A 25,426-nucleotide genomic window follows, 5' to 3' on the forward strand; every position below is an offset into this window, starting at 1 on the left:
ATGTATGAGTGTGGCTTCTAGCCTGCCTGTACTGAACTTTATTCAACGCATCCTCTTGGTTCAAGAGGATGACACAACCCTTTAGAATATAACGCTTGTCATTCCACATGTGGCCAAAGTCAGAATCTCAGTTTATACAAATCTGAGTTTGTGTGCTGAAGTAAAAGGCAGAGATGATCTTAAGAAGTTGAGAGGTTGTATTCCCTCCATGTTGTGCACCCTTTCTAATTTCCTTCATTCCCATAGCGCTTGACACACTTGCTGCCAGGCCTGACGCTAATATTTTCCTCTGCATTTATGAGGATTTATGGTATCAGAACTAAAATGAGGTGTTCCCTCCTGTATTCCCGTTGTTCCCTCCCTTGGTGTCTCAGCTTCAAGAATTGCAATATGGAAATAAAAGTGTATGAAGAAAATGGATGAGGAATTAAACACTTTTTTTGTGTAGACTTACCCATTTTTTTTCTTATTGCTGCCACACACAAACGCACATTGTGTCTCTTCTGAGTCAGACCATGTGTTCTTCAGGAGAAGAAACCTGTGACCTGACCGTGTGGAAAATTTGCTAATGTACTTCAAAATATTCAGAGCTGGAAGGCAGACATATACAACAAGCTTCAGGAAAACTTTTGCAATTTACGGCGGTTCTAATAAAACTTCACTACTTCCTTTTTTGTTGGGGTTATAAAAGATGATGTGCTGATGTTAGAAAACAGAAAGCTGTCCTCCCCAAGTTCTCTGCCTGGCTGGCTGACTATCATAACAAGTGCTAGCTTATGCATCAGAAGAGCTGAGCATGTGGTGCAAAAGGTGCTCAGCGTATGTAAAATTTGACCGCAAACTGTTTTAATATATGGCTTCAGTTCCATTTCATGACTACTGGTTTGTTTTAATTCCACCTCACCCCTCTGGCAAAGTGTTTGAATGAGAAGTTCAGGATGTGGATGGAGTGCTATGTGAGTGTTTACATGTCAAGTCACCAAAGCCATGGGGTGCATATGTAGAAGTATTCTTTAATTGTTTTTCTTTTTATCTTTTAGGTCTCTCGGCAGCCAAACTGCTGACTGAGTCAGGCTTGAATGTGGTGTTGCTGGAAGCCAATGACAGGGTTGGTGGAAGAACTTTCACTGTAAGGGTAATTATCTCCAAACCATTTATACTACGTATATGTATGTATAATTATACACATATATGTGTAAGTGTATATTTATGTTTAGTGTACATACATATATATGAATAGTGTACATAAATGTATTTATTTATCTTTCCTGCTAGAGAACCTACTTGAGGGAAAATTTCTAGAGCACTAGCAGGTGGGCAATTTCCTGATATTGTACCAGTAAGAATAGGGAAAAGACTGGCATGATGGTAGGGACAAAATATTTCCATGTGATCTGCATGCTCTGGAGTCATCAGTCCTTTCCTCTGGGAAGGAGAACATGATTAGCTGTTTCAAAATAATTTCCCCAGGGAGAGACACTGGAGAAATCTCTGTGAAAAAACACCTGTAAGGCTGATGCCGTGAAGACCCTTGAGCTGCACCAAAACAGGCCCTGTGAGGAGTGATGTAGGCTAGAGGAATGGCAGGGTTGGCTGGAAACTAGAACCAGCATGTCTCTCTTCACTCCTTTACCTTCTGCCCTACCTTGACCTGGAAGACCACCTCCCCCTTGCTCATTAGAAAATCTTAGCTGTGCTACTTTCTAGTACAGTCTGTTTTGAACTAGTCACTGGCAAGATGCCTGACTGAGCAAAAACCGCACAGATGTGACTCTGTCCTTCTCTCGCTGCATCAGGCTCTTTCCTCTCATGTTTGTTAAGGCTGTAATGTAACAACAGGCCAGCTAAGCTGGTTATGAAATCCTTATCTGAGATTCTCGATAATCGCTGCACCAGAACTCTACCAAAGAATTGAAGTTTTCCATGGGGAGAGGAATCTTGGCCAAAATGCTCTGGGAGTGTTTAATTTAAAGAATTTCTCTGGATTGCTCTTTTAACTTGTGTGCTATGTACAAAGGATTTACAAAGGGCTTATCTTTTTTTAATCCTTTTTTTTTTTTTTTCCCTGTTATGTGTGATAAACTAGAATAAGCAAGTTAAATATGTGGACCTTGGAGGAGCTTATGTGGGGCCAACACAAAATCGTCTCCTGCGGTTATCTAAAGAGTTAGGAATAGAGACATATAAAGTGAATGAAGTTGAGCACCTGATACACCATGTCAAGGTAAGATGCCCTCAAGCATGCTGCTGTAGACAGGCAAGTTGTAGTGATCTCCTTTCTCATTGTTTTTCATCCATGCTACAGTGGAGTATACCTGTTTAAGTAGGCACCATCTGAGTTTCTTGGAGAAATATGCATATGTTGGTAATGAAGAACTCATACAAATTACTATATACATGCACATCTACCTGTGTACCGTGTAGATGCATCCTGTTTGCTGATGCCTTGGTTCAGGTCTGAGCTCTTAGTTAAAAGCTCTCAAAAAGCTTCATTGTTAATGGACAATACAACTGTGACTTTGTAGAGGTAGCTCTCATATACGCTGCCCAAGGTGTCTGAAAGTCCCTTTCAGAAATCCTAGAAATATCTTCTATCAGGCTGAAAGTTTCTCAGGAAGGGCTTCCTAAACCAGTGACCATTATTATCCTGACTGAAAGAAATGTGAGAGGTTAAGTGGGGAAACTAACGTGGAGAGTAGCAAAAGGCATTGTAATAGTAATTGCAAAAGCCTCTGGGAGTCAAACATTCTTGTGGGGGCAGATCTAAACGATCTGTTCACGATCTGAAACAGGACAGCTATGGCAAAGCTGTTAAAAAGCCCACGTATTCTCAGTATTTGTACTATGCTTTCTCCAAAAGAGCATCCTTCCTCCTTTCCTGATATAGAGTAGTGTTGCACTCCCACAGAAGGGAAACTTTCTATGTTAGTCCTGAGGAAATTAACATTGAGTTTCATTATATGCTTACGAAAAGCCATTGTGCAATGACTGGCAAAATATTTGTCAGATAGTAGTTGGTGTTTGATCAAAGGTTAGAGAAAACATAGATTTAAAAACAGCAATAGAGAAAAGGTGTTCTGTCAAGTTTTCCAGTATTTTTTCCACTCAATTGTTATAAAAAAGAAGTGTGTTCTCAAAGTGATTTGCTGTGGTGACTGTCAACGATTACTTCTTCTGTAGTAGAACCGATGTGTCCATCCCCACTGTTTTGTGTGCCCTTGGCATCACTCTCAAAGCCAAATTTTCTGCTTGTTTATACTATTTAGCCTTCAGAGTCTCCTCAATAGCAATAGGAGGTCATGCCATGAAGGAAAACTTAATGGTAGAAGACAATTGACATGGCCAGTCAGGATGACCAGTTCTCAGGACAACCTTGCTGTCCTAGCATGGGGACATTCCAGAATGCTGCCAGGAGTCACCGAAGCCAAAACTGAAACTGACATGTGGGCCTGATTTATGGTCAGCAGTCAGTCAAGCATGGCAGCTTCTTTGGTAAGCCAGACCCCATTTCCTTTTAGGATCTTTAGGAACCAGCTTGTGGGGGGATATTGGTATTACTCTGCTGATTGAAATGGCCTTTTGTTTTCCAACAGACTTTAAGAGTGAGGAAAACAGAGAATGGCACAAGAGTAGAAGTTTGGGCTCTTGACAAGGACAATCTGTCTTTCCCTTGACCACAAGTGTCTGATTGCTCGAGTTGTCAGAGGTTGTGTATAGCCTTTCACTGTCATCTGTGGATACCTTTTAGCCCAGGGTGGTCAGTGCTGGTGTGAGTCAAGGCTCTCAGCTTTCCTCCCTACCAGCACTAATAAGACTTGCTGGTATTCAGGGACATATCCCAGGCTGGCAGAGAGGGGCATGCCTTGGCTTTGTCTGTATGTTGGGCATAGAAGGGGCCTTGAATTGGGACACTAAGGCATTACGACACAAGTCCCAGGGAATCTGTACGCTAGTATGACTTATATCCAGAAATCCAGAGATGAGGGAAGCCACTCTGTGCCTGGAGGCGTTTGAGCCATCCAAGCCTAGAGATATGGGGTGCATGCTACTTTGGTTAACGCCTGCATCTGGGCGAACAGGCCTGGGGGAGCTGTGAGGAAGGCTGAGGCCCTAGGCTTGCTTCAGCACTCATACACCTGTGCTAAGACCTACTGAGTGATACTCATAGATGACAGGTTATCCCTCTTACATATGCCAGGGGGATGGAGCATCCATGGCAATTTGATGCAAGCAAGTGGCTCAGTCTGAGTGCTGGCAGGCATGTGTGAGATTGGCACTATGCCTTACACAGAGCCATGGAGAAAGCTGCCCTGGAAGGGACCCTTGGAGGTTCCTACTCCACCCTGGGCCTGGAGCAGTGTCTACCTCATAGTTAGGTCAGGTTACTTGGGGCCATTCCCTGTCAAATGTTGGAAGTCTCCAATAAGAGAGATCCCACGTGCTGGCTGAGGTGCTCCCAAGGCTTGCTAAGAGCCTGCAGGTTGGATTCAGACAGTTTGTAGGCTCAGGCTCACAATGTTGCTTCCTGTAGGAGAGCTTCTGAAGAGAGGAGGGAGAGAGGTGTGTGCCAGGACTCCCTAGTAGCCAAGCATAAGGTAGAGAGAGGAGATATTCCACAGGCAGTAGCACCTCCTTTGAATTTCCTAATTTCATTCATTGTAAATATTTTCTTTCCTTCTTGCCTCTACGTTTGTACAACTGTGGAAAAGTATGAGTTGAAGAATTACTCACAGTTAAATAATTGGAACATGACCACTATATAGTAGACATATGCATTGTTGTGTGGCCACATCAGTTTAATAATCTTCAGCCTTTTGCATTTCATGTATCTGTAATACATTCCTTACAGGTCTCTCATTTTCAGCCACGTGGTTTGCCCATGCTTTCCTTGCAAATGGACAATGCTCTCATGTGCTCCCTGAAATCTAAGTGGTACTCTCAACTCATAGCTTGCAGATTCCAAAATATACAAAGGTCTGTTGCCCCTATGTGAATTTGAATTCACATGCTGACCCAAGCTTTGTGACTGTGCCCAAATATAATTAAATTCTGGATCACAAATTCTGTGAATCCAGAGAGGCAGTGAAACCTAAAGGTTTTAATTCTTCTCTTGCTACACAATCAGGCATCACAGTGCATCTTGTAAAATCAGCTGCTGTTTTTGCGTATACCCAAAGGCGAAATCAACCCCTTCATAGTTAATTAAATTCCTTTTAGAGGCTTTTTAATACAAGTAATATATGCAGCCTCTTTGTACTCCAAAATGCAAAGAACGTATTTTGTTGATCTCTGGGTGGGTCTCTACTAATTAGGCTTTACCAACTTGATTGGGTTGTGTGGGGTTTTTTTTCCCCTTTAATCTTTTTTAATGTCAGGTTCTATTGTGAGATTATTTTTGGTTGCGCTTATATTGTGTGTGATATCTTCACAGAAACTCAAAATTATATTTCTTGCCCTACATATTTTTTCTTTCCCTCCACTTATTAAGCAGCCCTTTTCATGGTCTTTGAAAGGAGATTAGTATGTTCTTTTCACTTGTGTAAATACTGGTTCATCAGCCTTAGTGAGAAAATTAGCATAGCTCTGCAAGTAGTATTTGGTAGGCAAATTGCTGCCTGAACACCATTGCTTTTCAATAGTATAACTGAAGTTAGGCTCATAAATCCAGATTTAAGAAGCAAAACCAGAACTATCTGGGAAGTCATCATCTTCTAACAGTCCTTCCATTGGACTGGTAGGCAGATGTAAAACACTTCTTAAGATAACTTTTCCTTAGCTGCCCAAGAGAGGATTGAGGACCCTACCTTAGATAGGTAGATTTGCAACTTTTGACTGGTGGTATTTTCCTTGCCAAAAAGACACCTTTTGTCTTAGAAAAACAAGACAAAGTACATATAGTCCAGGTAATTTTTACCCTGGAAAGAAGTGTTCAAATGTAAAAACATGTCAATTGTTGTGACGGTTCAATTGTCAACATATTTTTTTCATCGATTCAAATTACACTTCACTTCTGTGCAGTCCCAATAGTCATGCACACTTCCTGCATTTTAAAACACAAATTTATCAATGCTATCAAATGTAACATGGGTTTCATTACTAAGTAAGATAACTGTGGAACTGGTTTACTCTGCTACACTAAATCTGTGTAAAAAGCCATTTCTTTGTATGTCTGGTTTGCCACATTAATCTTTTTAGAACTTGATTCCTTCATATACAGTAAGGATGATTTACTCTTTGTTCTGCTGTGGTGCCAGCTGAACATCCTCTGATCCCATTTTTGCTGATGAAAAGCTTGCATGAAAACCTGGCAACATAGACTGGCAGCAAGACTCCTTACTGGCTACCTTAGACCAACAAAGCTTGTTTCTCAAAATATACTCATTACTCTGTGGTAGATCCCCCCTTGTCCCTGCAATATTGATGCTCCTTGTCATTTTTTTCCAGATGTTTTTTCCACCAAAACTTTCATTGGGATAATGCCACAATCCTTCCTGGAATTTTCCCAGATCATAGCATTTTTGCTAGAAAGTGGTAGTAACACTTATTCCTTTTAATCTCTGTGTTGTCTCAGTGCAGACTGCGGATAGTGCTAACAGCTGGCTTAGGTGTGTTGCACCTGAAACACTTCTCATGTGGTTATAATTGAAATAAGTCCTTCTAGGTGTTTCCTTAGCACCAAAAGGCACGCTTGGCCAGGGGGGGTCTTTCAGGTTAAAATGCTGGGTGAAACATGAAGCATCCCCTCCCTAGTCGCTAGACAGGTTCTTGACAGCGACTTGCCAATACCTTGTTACCTCAATTAAGTTCCCCATAAGAGGATGGAGTTTCCTCATACTCATTCATCTGCCAGCAGCACTGGCTAGAGGTGTCTGAATGTATGTCATGCGCTCTTTAGTTTAGCACCGCTTTCATACAACTGTATACAATTTTCATTTCTGGGCGGAATGCTAATGTGAACCCTGTCTGCAGCACATCACTGAAGGTGAACGTTTAATCTTAGACACGCAGTACTTTTAACTAGGACCACAAATCTGCAGTAATGTTATCAGGTTACATACTGATCTACAATAGATCTGCAGAAAAAAATTTTACATCCCTCTTGGGTGTCATTCATTTTCAGCACTATTGTGCTTATTAAAATGCAGTTTGCTGTGGTCTTGTTCATGAATAAAAAATGTGATGGTCATGTTGTATTGGGATCTAATTAGCAACTGGCTAAGTGACTGCTGTATCTAAAGTTACAGAATTTAGTGGTTTTTCTCTGTGATATCAGTGATACATGTGCTGAAGCTAAGCAATATGATTTATTTAAGCTTTTGACCTGCTTCTCTGCAAATCTAAGAGCAGTATCTCCTGGTGTAGTCTGTAGTATAGAGCGTAACAGCTTAAATGGATTTTTGAATGACTAGATAAAAGTGCTTTCATTTTTCTTTGTATATCTTAATTACAGTGCAGTCAGAGAACGAAAAGCCCGTGAGACTCTTGGTTGCCATCAATTTAAGCGAGGAGAAATAGTATCACATCTTTTGGTTTTCCCCCTCTTTGATAACAATTTGTAAGGAAGAATTTGGGGAACTGAGAAGAATACATCTGAATCTTTAAGAAGCTGGGCATCTGGTGTCTTGAAAAGGAAGCCAAGTAAATGCAAAGATGCTTAAATTTCTACAGAGCCTTGGTAGTTTCACATGTCATTACTGGAATGCAGATCTATGTTATTTTAAATCTTAACTAGATACGAGGATTCAGGCATTCCTGTCACAAGATGCTGTGTCATTAATCACACTCAAAAATGAGTCTGAGGATTGAATAGGCTGAGGTTGGTGAAAGCATCTTCCAGATTCCCACAAGGGTTATCCTCCATGCTGCAAATGCAGAGGAAAGACTGGTCTTGTTTTGGTTTCATTGGACCTGCCCTGTAAATAAAAGGGCATCTTGCCTTTTTTATGCCAGTCACCTGGCAGTAATTGCAAGAAGGAAGGCCTTTTTAATTGAAAGGTAGATAATATTTGTATTATAGCAGCCTAAAAGAAGTAAGATTACATACAGCAAATCAGCAAAGTGATCTCTGTCAAAGGGGACTGTAAAGCAAGGTCTTGCAAGGGATGTTTATTGATCAAGAGGATTGACTGGCAGCTGTGACCTAATGGTAGCATGAGGATGAAAGTAGTAAGAAAAATTAACTGGAAATAAAGTATGCATTTCTTAATTAAATCTGAATGGAAAGAAACTTCCTCAGTCTTAGCCCTTCCAGACCCCCAGGGTCTGTTCCCTAGGAGATAAGGAAAAGGAGCTGTGCTCCCACCTAGCTTATTTAATTCTGGCCGCTTTGAGAAAAGCTTCAATTGCATCTGATTTTAAGAACTGATTATTGTTTCCCTTGAGAAGCTGATTGAGGTCTACAGAAAAACAGAATTAGAGAAATGTGTATTTCATAGAGGAACAGCTGGCTGAGCATACTGGTTTTCATATGTCTGTAAAATTTTATGTAAGGTTTCTTTTTTTTTTTATGTGAGAAATTTAATAACCTGGAGTATCTCAGAAACAAAATTGGTGACCCCAATGCTGTCTTCTACTTTAAAGACAGTGTTTTAGTTGTGAGAGAGTATGTGTGCCCTATGTGCTTGGTTATGTTATCTGTGGGCAGAGCACATTTGATGGCTTTCTCCCAAATGAAACTCCTCTTTTCTCTTGCTTTCATTTGGTTTTGCCCTTTTATCTGTTTTTGGGAGGGGAAGGAGGCTTTTTTTTAAGACTAATTCTAGAAATACTGAAAAGTTTTCTTATTGATCTTATCCACTTTGTTGGCAGGTTTAATTCAGGTGTTGAAAGCCACACACAGGCCCAGTTTCAAAGAGTATTTAGAACCACAGTCCCTATAAATCTATGTTTCATAAGACACCTGAATGCTTTTTGTAAAGGTGTTTTTTAATGCCCGAAAACAAAAAATCTTGTTCTAGTAGGAAGAAGTCTTAGTTAATTCTTTTCTCAGCTGATTGGAACAAATAGTTATATTTGCTTTTAAATTCAGAGCAGAACCCCAGTTTTCCTTTCTACATCACTTCAGTGTTGTTGTTTTTCTCATTCTGCCTTTTTGCAGATAAGACAAGTGTTCCAGCGATTGTATGATTGCTGTTGTGGAAGAGTGAAGATGGATGTTATTTCTACAACATGGCAAAACCAAATTGTTTCCAATTAGCTCCTTTCCTTTTGAGGATGTGTGTTTCAAGCCAATGTGTCTGGCTGTGCTGCACTTTCAATGGACTTACTTTTGCTGATCAAATTTCACAAAACATTCTGGCATCCACAGCTGATAATCTCAAATTAGATGTTGAAGGATATTTGGGTTATAACTTGGTGTGTCTTAATATTGTAGCTTTGCACCATTAGTTATCCACATTATCTTCTGCTGCATTTGTATTTTCTAACCTATATATCTTTTTACCTTTAGGATACTTGTCAGTATAGTAACCAGCTGAACGTATGAGCTCCTGAACAGTTTCTCAAACAAGGGAACTTCAGTGAAGCTCAACAGTTACAGTAGGCCTGTATACCTCTCTCAGCTTGGTCCAGCTAGTTGCCATGTTTTATTGAGAATTATGATTACACAAGAGGTATGGTCCCAAAGACACATATTGTTAGATGCCATGGATTAAAAAAACCCCAAAAGAACACCACCACCACCACCCCCCACCCCCTCCAAAGCAAAACAAAAAGATAGTTTTCCACAGGGCAGCAGATGAGAAACTGAGTATCTGGCACAGGTACAGAGTTACAGCCTGAAGTGATGCTTTTCTGTTTCTCATTTTCCTTCTCACAACTTTTCATCTTACCGTGTCTGTGCTGTATATGAATGATGTTACTAGGATTTTAAGTAGAGAGAACAAGGTGTGTGTGATGTACCAGTGCTGTGAATCAGCAGAGGGCACCATGTGTCTATAAACCTATGTAACTGTGAATTAACATGCAGGGTGATACCTCGGTGAAGCTTGTATCAGGTACTCTAAGGTTTAGACAATTTAGCTAAGGGAATATCTGTGCTCATTCAGTGATGCGGGGAATGCACCACACCATCTCGTTTCTTCCAGTGAAAGGTGACTATATTTATAAGGTGTTTATACCGTGCTATAAAAAATGATCATTGGCACCAGGGACTTCAGTTCACCATACTGCATCTCACTTGGGCGCTACCTGGGTGCATAATGTTTAGGGGAGCATGAAGTTGTCATATGCCTGCAAAAGCAGACTTGCCTCCTGAGATCCCACTCTGCATTGGGATACTGAAGGTATTTTCTGGCAGAGTGTGTCCATTCTCAGCTAGCCATTCACTCACTCTCACCCTCACAGGAGAAAGTGTGTGGGATCCGGTCCCTATGCCCTCCCAAGTGCTGGCACTGATACTCAAGGGACTACTGATACTCAGTTGCCATGCTGTGTTTTTTCCTGCTGTAATAACCCATTTTTTATGTCAGCTATTTGACCTGAAACAGAGCTGGTGTATATGGAAAGTTTATTTCTGTACTACTTATATTACATGGGTCCGATGTAACTAAGCCAAACATTGGTTGACGTGAAACAAATGGATGAGAAAATCTATTGGGAATTGTAATATTTGTGACAAACACTGGATTTCTCATTTCCTTATTTGTTTATTCCTGAGACAGCTGGGTTGCGCGAGTTTCCTCCCTATAGTTTCAGCTTCTTCAGTATGCTTTAGCCCATACTGCAGCACCAACCTTTGTGAGCAGCAAGTGACCCACACAATAACAGGTGGACCTCCAACTGCTGATGTTCTTCTTTTGAAAGTATCACAAGTGTCGTTGTGAAACAGTTTCTAAAAAATATATATGCCTGTATTAAATACCACTAATCCCTAACAAAAGAAAGGTAAGAAATACATCTGAGCATTATAGTACTGTGTTGCAATATGTCAGATGATCAGAAGGGGTGGTTGTTCTTGCTGTTTTTATACTGCTCTGATTTAGGTATAAAAATATTTGAAAAGGAAATGTTTTGTGCATCTTGGGGCATATTTTACATCTGTGTCTTGTTTTTCTTTAGAGATTATACAGCACCAGGAGGTATGGAGAATGCTATTCCCAGCAATATGAAAGAAATAGGCAAATTTTACCTAAATATCAAAAAGGTGGTTGTATTTGCAAAAATGCAAATTCATCAGAAGTAGAGCTGAAATGTTTCAGTGTGTTGGAAACTACATAGAACTATGCGTAGTCTTTCTTCGGTGTTGCTATTTTTGTTTCTGTGTAGAGCCCAGACTTGCAGTCTTTTCTCAAACAAAAATCTGATTGACAGCTCCTTGTCTGTGTAGGAAATAAGGATCAGGCCTTAGGTAGTGTCATAGGAGCTCTTAAAGGTAACTTTCACAGGAGACTCCCTAATTTTGATGACTGTTTCTATTTTTCCAGGTTGAAGTTTGTTCTTGTGCTTTATGAGACTTGTCACCCCCGATTTCTGCACAAGAGACATACCCGAGATTTCCCTTTCAGCAGTTCAAATGCAGTGAAACAGAAGAATACTAAAACAAAGATATGTTTTGTATGTCTCTTAGCCGTGCACTCATGAGGAAGCACCAAAGGGAATTTGTAAGATTTGAGTTAACTCAGAGGGGATAACTCAGTTAGGATTGCCTCTGGCAGAGCAGGAAGCTCAGAACAAAATCAATAAATGGAATAACCCATTCTAATGCTGTTCTGGTTTTCTTGAGCACAGCAGTATACATGTTTCATAAATCTAAATCTGGGGAATGCTAGGTACTCAAACCCAAACTGATATTCTCTGTCTTTGTGGAATACCTACACGGTGTTTACACTAGCGAAGGGTGGCTCCAGTGTTCAGAAGAAGGCACGGTAAAACCGACTTCTTGCTGCCATAGGAGTTACGGAATTTTAATGTGCCCAAAAAGGCTAAAAGGTAATTACCAACATGGTTCAGATGTTACTAGCTGGGACAGAAGAATACTCAGTCTGAGTGCTTTTGCTTTTCTTTCATAGCCCTTTGGCAGCAGAGTATGAAGGTGTGCCCCAGTTCAAATTAATTTCATTTTAAGAGATTCCATAATAGTACCCAAATGTCCATGTCAGGGCCAAACACTTCTGAGGAAAAAAACTCATTGAGTTCACCTCCATCTACAGGGATGTATTTTCCTGATTCCAGTGTAATGTATTTTCCTGTGGCTAAGCACGAGAACTGCAGAAATGCGCTTTTGTTCCATGATGAATGAAAAAAAAGGCTGCATTTTCTGGAGTATTTGTGAACATGTGCTGTGCTGTAATGTCCATTCTTAAATTGGAAATGCTAGGTTTTTAACCTTGGTGCCTCTGGCTCCTGAAGTGACTGGAGATCTACTCTGGCTATGGCAAAACTTTGGATTGAAAACTTTTAAAAATTAGATGTTTTGGCATTTTACAAACCATAATCTCTCCTCAAAAGTACCACAAAATGAAATAGCTGTTTTGCAGCTACTTTGTCATATGTCCATATACGAAAGAATTAAATCCTTTCCTCCTACGCTTTGCTTTCTTCCCAACTTTCATTACCTTGGTGTTTCTGACAAGGATTCCATTAGAGTCCTGTGTCCGTGCAAAGACTAGGTGAAAAAATAGTTTCTTCTTCACTTTCTCTAGCCTGTTAGGGTTTTTTGTAAACTGATTTTCTCTTATTCTTACGTTTACCTTTGATTTTTGGCTTTACTGCTTTCTAAGTATCTCTCTCTTTGAATTAGAAGTCCTCAAGGTTTTTAGCCAGCATTTTTCAAGGTTATATCTTATTTTGTTATTTCTTGACCAAGTTGTGAGTCCTTTAGGATCCCTTTGTGCCCTTTTACTCTCTCTTCGGGTGCTTGCAAACACCTGCAGATTTGAATAATATGCTCTCTGTCCCTTTCACATTATTAATAAAGAGGCTAAATCAAATCAAGTCTGACACTTCTTTATGTAAGTGGTATTTTGAGGATACTTCTTCTCAAGAGGACACAGTGTTGTTGTTGTTACCTGGTTCTAAATATTAAATCTTGATGCAGTATTTCTTTTGAAGCCTGTGTAAATATTTTTTTAATGATGGATTGTTGTGGCACTGCATCAGATATCTATTAAAAGTTAGTACTTCTACTGGTTGACATTCATGCTGATGAAATGCCTGCTTAAATGCATCATTTAATATAAATTTTGAAAAATCAACTGTGGCATACAATATGGCCTTTATTGTTTATCTATTTTATGGAGTCCAGAATGCATTGTGAAAAAATGAGTAACTACATAACGCTAATAAGTATTTCTTTGTGAATTTTTAAAGCTATTATGCTGCCATACATATAGTCAGCCAGGGAAATCCCATGTAAATAAAATAGCCCTACAAATTAGCTGTTGTCTTCCACTCTTAATTAAGTTAGACTGTCTGAATATCTAGTAGTCGAGATGCAGATATATAAAATCCAACTATTAAGTATATAATGATGTAATTAGGACATTCGTATTGGCCACACTATCACACTCTGGAATTTATGGCCATAGGTGTCATTATTAGTAAATGCTACATTTTCTGTAGGTCTGGTGATTTTTAGGTTAGCTGAAACCATTTTTTTTCCAGGAAGCCTCTGAGCTATGATTTTAGTGTATAATAAAGCTCATCACAGATGCTTTTGTCTGATTTTGAAAGAAAAAAACAACAAACCACTAAATGCAATTAACAGTTTGGTCTTCTTATGAACCTTTAGGACAAAAAAATGTAACATGTTTCTTTTTTTTCAGTAATAAATAGCTAATTTTTCATCTCAGTTGAGCAGTGCTGTTCCATCTCATTTTTTTTGATCTGATCTTAGTGACTCTGCTGCAGGGTTTTAGTTTTGTTGCCCAGAAGTGCCCAATATAAAGTTTGAAGATGCAAGGCAGTATCGATTCTGTACACACCTGACTTAATTCAGCTGTGTATCACACTTAAATTGCACATGCAGAATAACAGTATCACAGAATGGTTGAGGTTGGACAGGACCTCTGGAGGTCATCTGGTCCAACTCCTTGCTCAAGCAGGGCCACCTAGAGCCAGTTGTCCAGGACCATGTCCAAGCGGCTTTTGAATACCTTCAAGTATGAAGACTCCACAACCTCTCTGGGCAACCTGTCCAGTGCTCGGTCACCCTCACAGAGAAGTATTTCCTAATGTTCAGAAAGAACCTCCTGTGTTTCACTTTGTGCCCGTTGCCTCTTTTTCTGCATGCACACATAGACATGATCAGTCGGAAGCTGTTACATGCATTGATTAAATTTGTGCTTTTTTTGAGTGAACACAACCATTTGGTGCAGCTTCCATAGAAGCCATGACTATGGTTGTATTTAGTTTTAATGATGTTTTTGGTTTTTTTTTATCTGGTAGGGTAAGTCATACCCCTTTAAAGGTCCATTCCCTCCTATGTGGAATCCTTTGGCCTACCTGGACTACAACAACCTATGGAGGACCATGGATGAAATGGGAAAGGAGGTATGGCATGAGGAATTGCAGCTGACCATCTCAGCTTAGCTTTGTCCCCTTGAGAGGCAGAGTGAAGATGGAACTAGGATGCAGATAGGCAAAGCTGCTCTAGCTTGAACAAATCTGGTGCTGGCAGGAGCAGCATCATGCCATGCGTTTTGGTATGCACTGATGGTCAGAGCATGTGTATAAGTGACATCCTGGCAAGCTCTTCTGAAGGCCATGCTGTTGAGACTGTCTGCAGTCATACCTTCATTTTTCTGGATATATGAACATTAAGGTTTACGCATGTGATTTTTAACGCTTTGCCTGACAGTTGGGTAAATTATATTTTAAGAGGCTGGTAGACCTCAAAGGTATGCCTTTCTCCACCCTCAAATTCAAATTGTCCATTTTAGTTTGTTACCAGTAGTGTGTGTTTTCCATTGACTAAGCTACAAGACTTTGCGAGGAGGTTGCTGTTACTTGCATAGATGAATGGGAGAGATACAGAATAGCTCGGAGACATTCCCCAGCACTGTACTTTCCCTTTCTAGGCAAAGTTATTAACTCTAAAATTATTTTCCATTCTTCAATCTAAAAAAAAAAATTAAAAATTAAAACAAGCAAACAAACAACAAAAAACCTAAAAGCATCCTCTGTTAAGTTCACTGTATTATCTGCTAGGAATTTGCAGGCTGAATTACCACGTAAAGATGAGATTGTCTGTGTGTGTTGTCTCTTTCTCATGCCACTCATTCATTTGCTGATGACTGCTTTTTTATGTCTCCTTAGATTCCCAATGAAGCCCCATGGAAGGCTCCACATGCAGAAGAGTGGGACAAAATGACAATGCAAGATTTCATAGATAAAATTTGTTGGACAAAGTAAGAAACTCTTGGATACGAAATATAATGACTTATATTTATATACCTTAGAGCTCAAAATAAGGTTACTGCTTTGCAAACAGATATAACTACCACTAGAATACAGCTTTTTTAAAGAAATGGGGTGAGAAAATCTTGTAATAATGGACCACAACACCTGTCAGCACACATAGTAGATTCTATTTCCATAACTTCTTAGACTAAAATAAAGATGAAAGGAAAATGCATTTGGGGAGTGTTACTTCTGAAGAGATGGGTACTACCTTCATCTGTTATGTGCACTTTCCCTGTCTTTACTGTGTGTTTAATCTTTAAGAGAAAAATGCACTGGCTACAGCAATTTTTTGACTCAAACTTTTGATGGGAAAATGCACATTTATTCTGTGCTGGACCAGCTGATTTTACCAAAGTGCTGTAAAAATAACATTTGTTTTGAAATAGCACTAAATCACTTTAACACCCATCATTCTATTGTTTAACTGCTGTACTATATACCACCCTGGGAAACTGAAAATGCTTCCTGTTTTTATGTATGCATCAAAGCAGTTTTTCTTTACTTGCCATTCAACAACAGTTTGATTGGTTTTCTTTGCACTGAAGAAAAAACAAAAAACATAATTCTGCCTTGCTGTAAGACAGGTTGATTTCTAGAGCAACTTCTTTAGAATTCCTAAGCACCAACACGCGGCTGCTGCGAGCCTGCACAAGCTTGGTGCAGGAGCCTGCTAGCACACACTCAAGCTGACATTGTTGTCAACAGGGGCATTTTTACAGCTTCAGCCAGCCTCTAGAGAGCAACATAATCATTGTTAACGGATAGTAGGCTCTTGTCCAAAAACTTCTATGCACAAAAGCATATGGAAAGCCTTTCTCGCTTGTGTCACTGTCCGTACTCAGTAAAACCAAATAGCAATGTATGCTGGCAGTTCTGCTGGCCATCTGAACCTCTGATTCAGTAAGGAACTATACAAGTTAGCAAAACACTATGCATCAGTAGTCATTCAATATCCAATAGCTCATGTGACTACAGTCATATTTTTTCAAACTCTGATGGAATAAGACTTGACATTTTACCTGAATATTGGCATAACTGTCAGCCTCCCTTAATTCCAAGATGCTTTTCAGATTTTATATGTGCATCTCAGCTTGATTTGCCCAGTTTGTTCAAGATTTAGGTAACATGCCGAAGAAACTTCCCACCCTGGAAGGTAATGATCCAGAAGGATAATCTTCTACTGTTTTCTCTCATCTAACAGATTCTACAAATTTGCTTTTGGCTAGAGTTGCATGCTGGAAATACCTCGAGTGCTCTTGGTTGAAATCATACTGCCATTTCTAGGTGAAACGCTAGGAGAAACTGGGGAACTGAAATGCTGAAAAGAAATGGGAGAAGGCAGCAGAAACTAGGAGAATTTAACCACCGTCTAATAGCTTCTACTTATGAAATATTAATAAATGCATATACTAATTGCCCCATTAGAAAAAATATCTTTCAGAGTTAATAATATTTTACAGTATGTGTTTATACAGAGAAAAATTGATAAATATTTTCTGTATGATTTTTGGCTGTCGAGAATGAAGCCAGAATGCACCCATATTTCAGAAAATGGATCAACTTTTTACTTCAGCGGGACTTTGCATTTTTAGAAAGGACAGCAGATGCCTTTTTTTCTGTGTAGATCTACAGCTGTTTGAAATAATATGTTTGAGTTATGCTTTTCACTTTTTTCTTTTTTTCTTTTTTTTTTAAATTCAAAGACTGAAAAAAGAAAGAAGCAACTAAAAGTGGATTGTCTACTGACTTTGGAAGTTATTGATTGCCTAATGCCTGGCGTATGTAATACCTATAGAATCTCAGTCCCTGTCAATCACAATGCAGTTAAGCTGAGCATCTCCTGTCCATGTCCCTTTAAACTCCTTCTCAGAGTGAGGGCAGAGGAAGTATTTACTTCTAACATGAGGAATGTTTCCCTGAGCCTTAGTTAACTCTTGTCTTAGTGCACCCCAAAATTTTATACAAGTTTATACAGTAATTTTCAGTAGAGCTGTTATGAAAGCACCAAGTGGAGGACATAAAGCAGTGATCCTTTTTCAGCACAGGCCACTTTTCCACTTCTGTGTTCATAACCACTGGTTACCCGACCACTGTTTAAAATACTGAGTTGAGCAACCAAAAATACCCTTTCCCTTTTCTTGCCAGACTTTTGCATGAATGTGTATATGCTGTCTCTTCACTTACGGCTTCCTACTTACATTTCTTTCCTTATTGTGTTCCAGCTGCAGCACCCTCTCTGAGCACAGCAGAGGAGTGGGCAGTGAAAGGATGCTCATTAATCCAGCAAGCTTAGATAATTAGTTTAGAGAAGATCCCTAGCTTTTCTGACAAGTGTTGAATAATCTCTATGCCTGTGTGCTTGAGGGACATGTTCAGCAGGTGCAAACAGAGCTGCAGAGCTTGTATGTAACCCAGGAATCGTGGAAGGATATGGTGGTTTTGGAGTCCAGTGAAGCAGGAGGGCTTACTTCCCTAATCCTGAGTCTAGGATGACAAGCTACCTTTACATTAGTAGCATAATGTGACATAAGCTTTCACGGGCTCTTGTGTCTCCTGGAGCCCCAATTTGGCTGGAATACAGCAGTGCTTGATTAACACTTTTTTGTGAGGTTACTTGGAAAATGTTGCATAAAAGGAATTGATAGTTTTCTACTTCAACTGAAATTAAGGAATCCTTTGATCACAGTGAAAGATGAGGTTACCAAAGACAGTCTCTCCCCTACTAAAGAACAGTCTTGTCACCCTTCTTCAGTTTTTAAATTAACTCACTTTCTTGTCTTTGTTGCAGTGCTGCCAAGAGTTTTGCAACTCTGTTTGTGAATGTGGATGTCACTTCTGAACCCCATGAGGTTTCTGCCCTTTGGTTTTTGTGGTATGTGAAGCAGTGTGGAGGGACAACAAGGATATTCTCAACGACCAACGGAGGACAGGTACTGTCAGCCATCACCTTCTGCAGCTTGTGACAGGCCCTGTTTTAACTTTCCCCCTGCACTCTGCACTGGTGAGGCCACACCTTGAGTATTGTGTCCAGTTTTGGGCACCTCAATACGAGAGGGATATCGAGGTGCTGGAGCGAGTGCAGAGGAGGGTAACGAAGCTGGTGAAGGGCCTGGAGAACAAATCCTATGAGGAGAGATTGAGGGAGCTGGGACTGTTCAGTTTGAGGAAGAGAAGGCTGAGGGGAGACCTCATCACTCTCTACAACTACCTGAAAGGACATTGTAGAGAGGTTGGTGCTGGTCTCTTCTCACAGGTGATTAGTGACAGAACAAGGGGGAACAGCTTTAAACTGTAACAGGGGAGCTTCAGACTGGACGTTAGGAAAAAAATTTTCACAGACATAGTGGTTAGACAGTGGAATAGGCTGCCAAGGGAGGTGGTGGAGTCACCATCCCTGGATGTGTTTAAGAGTCGTTTAGATGAGATGCTGGGGGATATGGTGTAGGGGAGAACTTTGTAGAGTAGGGCTGATGGTTGGACTCGATGATCCCAAGGGTCTTTTCCAACCTGAATGATTCTATGAACTTCATCCATTTGCTTGTTTATTTTAATTCAGAGGATCAACTGAGACATCCATGACTTGGAGCCAGTAGCACATTGATATTTAGTTCTATTCATTTACACTTTAATCTGGATCTTGCAAAACTAGTGTTGAAAGCGATTCCTGTGCTGAAGGCATTGGCCCAGGGATCAATAGATTTGTATCTGTTCCTGACTCTGACTTCCTTTTGGGCTCTGGTTAGAACATGTACTTTGCTTACCCATGTTGAAAAAAGAAAGTTTAACTTGTGCTTATTTCTGTCGTGAGTCTGAAGCAATCCTTACCACTTCAGAAGCACTTAATGGAGATGGCAGCGCTAGCTGCACAAGTGTGTAGAGCAGTCCAAACTAACTCTGAAAATGTAGCCCAGAGCTGGATTCCTAAAGATGCAAGATTCCAAGGATTAAAACTGTTAAGATTTTAAAATCGGCCTGAAGAAAATTAACACCCCTGCTTAAATATGATATTTCTCTGAAATGTTTGAAATCTGGTATGTTAGTGCTGCTTCTGCATTTCAAGAAAGTTAAGGCTCTGTTGATGGTCTTTTACTTCAGAAATGCAAATTTTACTAATTGTATTAGAAATAATTATATTTTTAGAAATGCAAATTATTTAATCATAAATAAATACCTAAAAATACAAATACATTAAAACATGTTAAAATGCATAAGTATGCATAGATAAGCAATAATTATAGATAATTTAACTGTAAATACATTGAGTATTATTTGAATTCTGTATTATGCTAGAGGTGATTTGCGTTTAAGTTAGGTTAGATTCTATACTACAGGAGACATCTTTGGTGTGAGCTATGTGACTTCTTACACTTTGTTATTTATTATGAGGATCAGGGTTCCTACTTCTGATACACAGACCTCTGTAGGGGTAAGAGTGAACTCAGAGAAAGGTTTAAAAGTTTAAGTGCTTTTCAGAAGTCTTGCTGATTCACATAGGTCTGGGGAATCCATTTGGAGACCACATGAGAAGGGATTTTCTGATGAGGTTACTGATACTTATAGTTTTGGCTGGTGGCCAAATATGGGAAGTATTTGAGGAGCTCACTGGAAGAGAAAGTAGCGTGGATACATTTTCCATGGGAGACTGCCAAACTTCCCAAAAATGTTTTGATAACACCAGAAGAATGCAGTTTGTTTTGAATGCCAAGCAAAATGTTTGTCACTATACACACTTCACGAGCACCGCTCTGCTGAATCTGCTTTGCTGAGTTATTGTTTTCTGTGTTTCAGGAGAGGAAGTTTGTTGGGGGCTCTGGCCAGATCAGTGAGAAAATAATGGAGCGCCTGGGAGGCCGTGTGAAGCTGAGGAAGCCAGTCATCCGCATCGACCAGTCGGGTGAAAGTGTTGTAGTGGAAACCTTAGATCATGAATTATATGAGGTAATGAAACCTCTAACATTTAAGTAACCGTTTGTGCTGGGATGGCTAGAAGGCTAGCTTTTCCTTTTTGATTTCTCCAAAATCCTGTACAAAAATGTAGTAGAGATTTAAGTGACTATGACAGAAGGTCACACTTTCTGATTGTCTCGAAGTAATAGCAGTGATAGAGCTTTAAAGGGATGCCTGAAAAGCAAAGTGTATATTCAGACTCTTCCTTTGCTAGCATCTCTTCTTTGTGTTCAGTTACTTTCTGAATTAAAGGATAATTGTAAGGTGAACACAAAAATGTATCTTAGTAATAAACTTTCTGGGAAGAACATTGCAGGTTTTGTTTCCAAGTTGTAACAGAGGAGTCCAGATGGAAGGGAGACCAATGGACTCTTATAACACAGTGGGTTTTTTTAAGCACTGGGGAAAGAGCAGCTGCCCATCATTCGAGCAGATGGCTGTTTATATAATGCTTGTTTGTTGTTTAACAAGCAGGATTTTGTGAGGGTTCAGTTTTGCAATTGTTATGCTAAATGCCAACATTGCTTCAGAAGACACACCCTGGAGCCTCCCCAGATGCCTGCCAAGATCATTAGAGCAATATACTTAGGATGAAGTAGTGGAGAATGTATTTGGCTTATGTATAATTTCTTTTCCAGGGCAAATATGTGATCAGTGCCATTCCCCCAGCTCTTGGTTTGAAGATTCATTTCAACCCACCTTTGCCCCCAATGAGAAACCAGCTCATCAACCGTATCCCCATGGGCTCAGTCATCAAGTGCATTGTGTACTATACGGAAACTTTCTGGAGGAAGAAGGGTATTACGTTTTAATTGAAAGGAAAAATAGTGACAGAGAGAGGGAAGAGGGACTCAAGGCAACACAACACTACGCTACACTACACTGCCTTGCAGATCGGCAAGGAAGCTGTGTGCTAATCTTTGTCGCTTGTTGGGGGTCACTTTACTTGGTTTTTTTTTGTTCTCTTTCCCTTTGTTTTCATGTCTTCCTGTATGGAATCAGAGCATCAGGGGATTATAGAGATTGGGAGGGACCTCTGGATGTCATCTAGTCCCATGCCTTGTTCAAAGCAGGGTGAATATAGATCAGGTTGTTTAGGGCTTTTTACAAGTCAAGTTCTGAGTATTTCACAACTTCTTGGAAGCTCATTCCTGTGTTTGGATACAAAGATCCTAAATTCTTTTCTACCTTGTGCTTAACAGGGTATTGTGGTACCATGATCATTGAAGATGAGGATGCTGCAATTGGTTTAACACTTGACGATACTAAGCCTGATGGCAGCTTTCCTGCCATAATAGGGTAAGGGACAAAGAAAATGTATAGTTAATGCCTTTTTATTTTGTTGTAGAGGCAACAATTGAAATGGAAAACCTGCTACTTTTGAAGGGAAATACTTTTAAAAAGTTGAAGGATTGAGTTTCTCGGTGTGTGGTGAACATGTTCTATGATTTTTTCCTTTCAAAAAAGTTCTCTCTATGATATAACTGCCAATTTAAAGAAAAAGAAATTCTGTTTTTCTTCTTTTTCTCACAATCATCTTTTGCCTTTTTGTGTGGCAAAGTAAAAATTGGTGAAGAGGAAAGGAAGGAGAAGAAAAAAGGGGGTGATAGCAGAAATGTAGTTTTCTCCAAATATTTTTCCTCACCCAAATCTTCCAGTTCTTTAAATGAAAATTTGTTTTTTACAATTATATTTTGTTTTGTTCTGTTTTTTTAAACAGCCAGAGAGTATGATCAGTCTTAGAAAGTTTATTAAACAATAATTTCTGGTTCAATCCCAGGCTTCACCTCTTGTTGCTATATGCCTACACCCACTGCTGTATAAAATTAAGGTCACTGGGAAACAGTTCATACAAATAAATATTCTAACCTGAATTTTAGAGTGGTTCCTTCCATTGTGAGTACTGCAACAACAGACAGAGAATCTAACATTATGTAGAGAGATGAAATGGATATTTTAGATAGAGATCCAAAAGCTAATACTATGAATCACAGCATCTCATCATAAGGTACTGGCATTTTAAATAACACAGGAAATGTAGTAACATAATGGAAGTAAATTGTTTGTGGTCTTCCTACAGCTTCATTCTTGCTCGGAAGTGTAGAAGACTGACAGGTCTCACAAAAGAAGAAAGGTAAGTACGAACAATGGAGATCTGCATGGAACCTGAGTCAAAACTTTGTTATAATGACCAGAGCAGGAAAAATATGCTCCAATTTGAAGGAAGTTGTCTGTAACCTTGTGACAGTAGGAAGATATGTCACTTTAAGGAAGAAGATACCTTAATGGTTTTTGGATGAAGGCCCCATAGAATTCCCACAAACTAGCAGCAAATGTGGTAGCTAGCCCTTGCCCTTTGGAAACTCTCTGGTCCTGGTTTGCATTTTCCAGCAGGGCTGCTCTTCTTATGTGACTCTAGCAAAAGACCTGCTCTAAGCTGCTGAATATGAAAGTAGTAGGGATGTTCTGCTTGCCTCACTGGAAAGGGTCCAGGGCCAGCCTCATATTCCACCACCCCTGCCCCCGCTACCTCTCTGGCTTTCCTGCAAGTGCACTGAGCTCTTTGAAAGCTTATCACAAGGGACAGGTTTGGCCACTGTGCTTGATTTTTTTTCTAATGACCCTGGAGGGTCCTTTCAGTTTCTGTAACTCAGTGCAACCTTGAGGCTGCTGTAGCTGCTATGAACGAGACCTCAGCATCATGAAGGGGTCAAAAAGCTGCCTCCAGGTCTTCACTCTCAGTTCTGGGGAAAAAAATGCCCTTCAGGGACAGATGAAGGTTTCTTTTACTGTCTTCTTGAAACAAATCTCAGCATACTTTGGTTTATTACTAAATCAGAATTTACAAAGTAGTGAGTTTTTTCCATCACACTGATTCACAGTATCTGATCAAATTAAAGCTACAAATAGAGACTGTGGATATGAGGAGAGGCTTATTTTGACATGGAGAAAATACATTTGTTTTTAAGGCGTGACACAAGGAATACTGTGTCCCAAGTAAACATTTTTACAGTAATAGCTAGTCTAACTAGAGAAGATGTAGTGATCTCAGATTAGCTTTGCAGGTAGTCTAGCAGTCTGTGGATAATGGGTCTAAATGGGGCTGTTAGTGTCCCGGTCTTTTCCAATGACAGTCTGGTACCACAGAGCACTTTTAATTTTGGCAGGAATGGACAAGGCAGCCTTTTTCTCAGCACTCAGGCTTTGAGATAGAGTCCCAGCAGGTGACTGACGATAAAAGTAGTGTAGGTATTCCAAAATGCAGTGTGCCCAGCATTTTAAGCCATCATGAAATGGTGTCTTAAACCATGTGTCAATACACTAGATATAACTGAGCATTTGCAGTATTTGAGAACTTCTCTCACTGTGAAATGAAGGGCTTCCTAGTTGTTTGCGAGATACCATGAAGGACAGGTTGCTTTCCCCTGGGTGTTAAAAGCATAAGCACAATTATCTGACTCTGCTGCTGCCTACAGCCAAGTTTTAAACAAAAGGATTTTGAACTCTTATCTTCTGAGGAATAAACCTTAGACTAGGAAGGACTTTGCTTTGATAAAGAATGGTTATGAAATATGCTTGAGTTGGTACCTGATAGATGTACCCTGGTGCAGGGGTACCTCTGTGGCTCTTACAGCCCTGGCCACAGCCAGCCAAGGCAGGAACCTGCTGAGCTCTTCTGCATATGATCACAAGTATGAGCACAAGTCTCCTTCCGGTGGAAACTGGGGTCCAGGAGAAGACAGAGTGCAAACCCAGACCTTCTCCCAGTGTATATTCAGGGTGCAACCAGTTTGTGGTGTTTAGATGAGGGCTATGGTGTTTGCAGGGAGGGATCTCTCCTGAGGACAGGCTTCTTGTGACACCCTACAGAGGACTCCTCTTGCTGAGATGCTCTGCTCACCTATCAACACAAGATGGGCTCTCCCTTTATCATGTTGATGACAGGGTAAGGTTTTTGGTAATCCTTGGATATGAAGAGTAGGATGTAGAGTCTGTGGCAGCTATCCTAAATCGTGGCTGGGAACAGTGGTTGTGGGAGGGAATGGAAACTATTTTACAGTCTGAGCCAGGCTGAAGGGAGTAAAACTCACTGCTGCCTTCCAGCTGGTCTTCCCAGGCCAGGTGCCAGTGAGTAATTACAGTGGTTAGGTTGTGCCCTACCTTTCGTAGCAGTGCAGTGAAGATGATGGCATCACACGTTGCCGTGGAATAAGATACCAGGGTAAAGAGCTCGGTGTCTGCATGTGCACTTCTTCCACATTGGGCATGGTGTAATTCTTAACAGGACACTGCCTAGGTAGCTCCAGGCATAACATCCCTTTTATTTAGTGCTGGTGGCAATTTCACAGCTGAGTCCAAAGTCAAGAAATAAGGATTTTACTCACTGAATATTCCATATGTTCCATGCAAGCATTAACCATAAATCTCTAAATAACTATTTATTTAAACTGTTCTAGGACAAAAAGAGCAGATGTTTCAGAGAGACCAGCACGTCTGCAAGGATTGCTCTTATTAGGGGGAATGTCCTTAGTAATAGATTACTGTTGGTACAATTCAATCCTTTAGAAACTGCTTTTCTGTGTGTTTTTTTCTGTCAAATAATACCTTACTATTGATGAATAATTATTCCTTCCGAGGTTGACATTTCTTAAAAGTCTGAACATGAGCCAGCAGTGTGCCCAGGTGGCCATGAAGTGTTAGGTTACTGGTTGGACTAGATGATCTTCAGGGTCCTTTCCAACCTAGATGATTCTGTGATTCTGTGATGCCCTTGACCTGAAGCTTAGTATTTTCTTTTGCACAGCTATCTTAACTAACTTTATCTGTATTTGCAATGTACTTAGCAAACAACAGTGAACTTGTACCTTCTTGGAGCCCTGCAGTTTGCCATATATGAGAATCCCTACCAGCCTCTGGTATGACATTTCCAGGCTCCCTGAAGAGTCTGCAAGTCACTTGTGGAAAAAGGGCAGGGCACAGGCAGATCTAGAGGGGTCCTTCTTATCCCTGTCATAGTGCTGGGAGGAGCCAGAAACAGATGGGTCCCAAGGTGGTAACTTGCTTTCCTGTGAAGCCC

General features: G+C 40.2%; 1 protein-coding gene across 1 annotated transcript in view; it reads left to right on the forward strand.

Annotated features, from left to right (window-relative positions):
* LOC141919277 (amine oxidase [flavin-containing] B-like) overlaps positions 1-25,426 on the forward strand; it is a 57,311-nt gene that overhangs the window by 20,661 nt on the left and 11,224 nt on the right. Inside the window, exons 2-10 of the mRNA XM_074814514.1 lie at positions 1,041-1,135; positions 2,087-2,224; positions 14,386-14,490; positions 15,256-15,347; positions 18,191-18,332; positions 20,191-20,340; positions 20,988-21,147; positions 21,552-21,648; positions 22,430-22,483. Coding sequence (XP_074670615.1) covers positions 1,041-1,135; positions 2,087-2,224; positions 14,386-14,490; positions 15,256-15,347; positions 18,191-18,332; positions 20,191-20,340; positions 20,988-21,147; positions 21,552-21,648; positions 22,430-22,483 — 1,033 coding nt within the window. The remainder of the gene's footprint in view (positions 1-1,040; positions 1,136-2,086; positions 2,225-14,385; positions 14,491-15,255; positions 15,348-18,190; positions 18,333-20,190; positions 20,341-20,987; positions 21,148-21,551; positions 21,649-22,429; positions 22,484-25,426) is intronic.

Source organism: Strix aluco, chromosome 2 (genome assembly GCF_031877795.1).
Source record: "Strix aluco isolate bStrAlu1 chromosome 2, bStrAlu1.hap1, whole genome shotgun sequence".
Taxonomy (NCBI): Eukaryota; Metazoa; Chordata; class Aves; order Strigiformes; family Strigidae; genus Strix; species Strix aluco.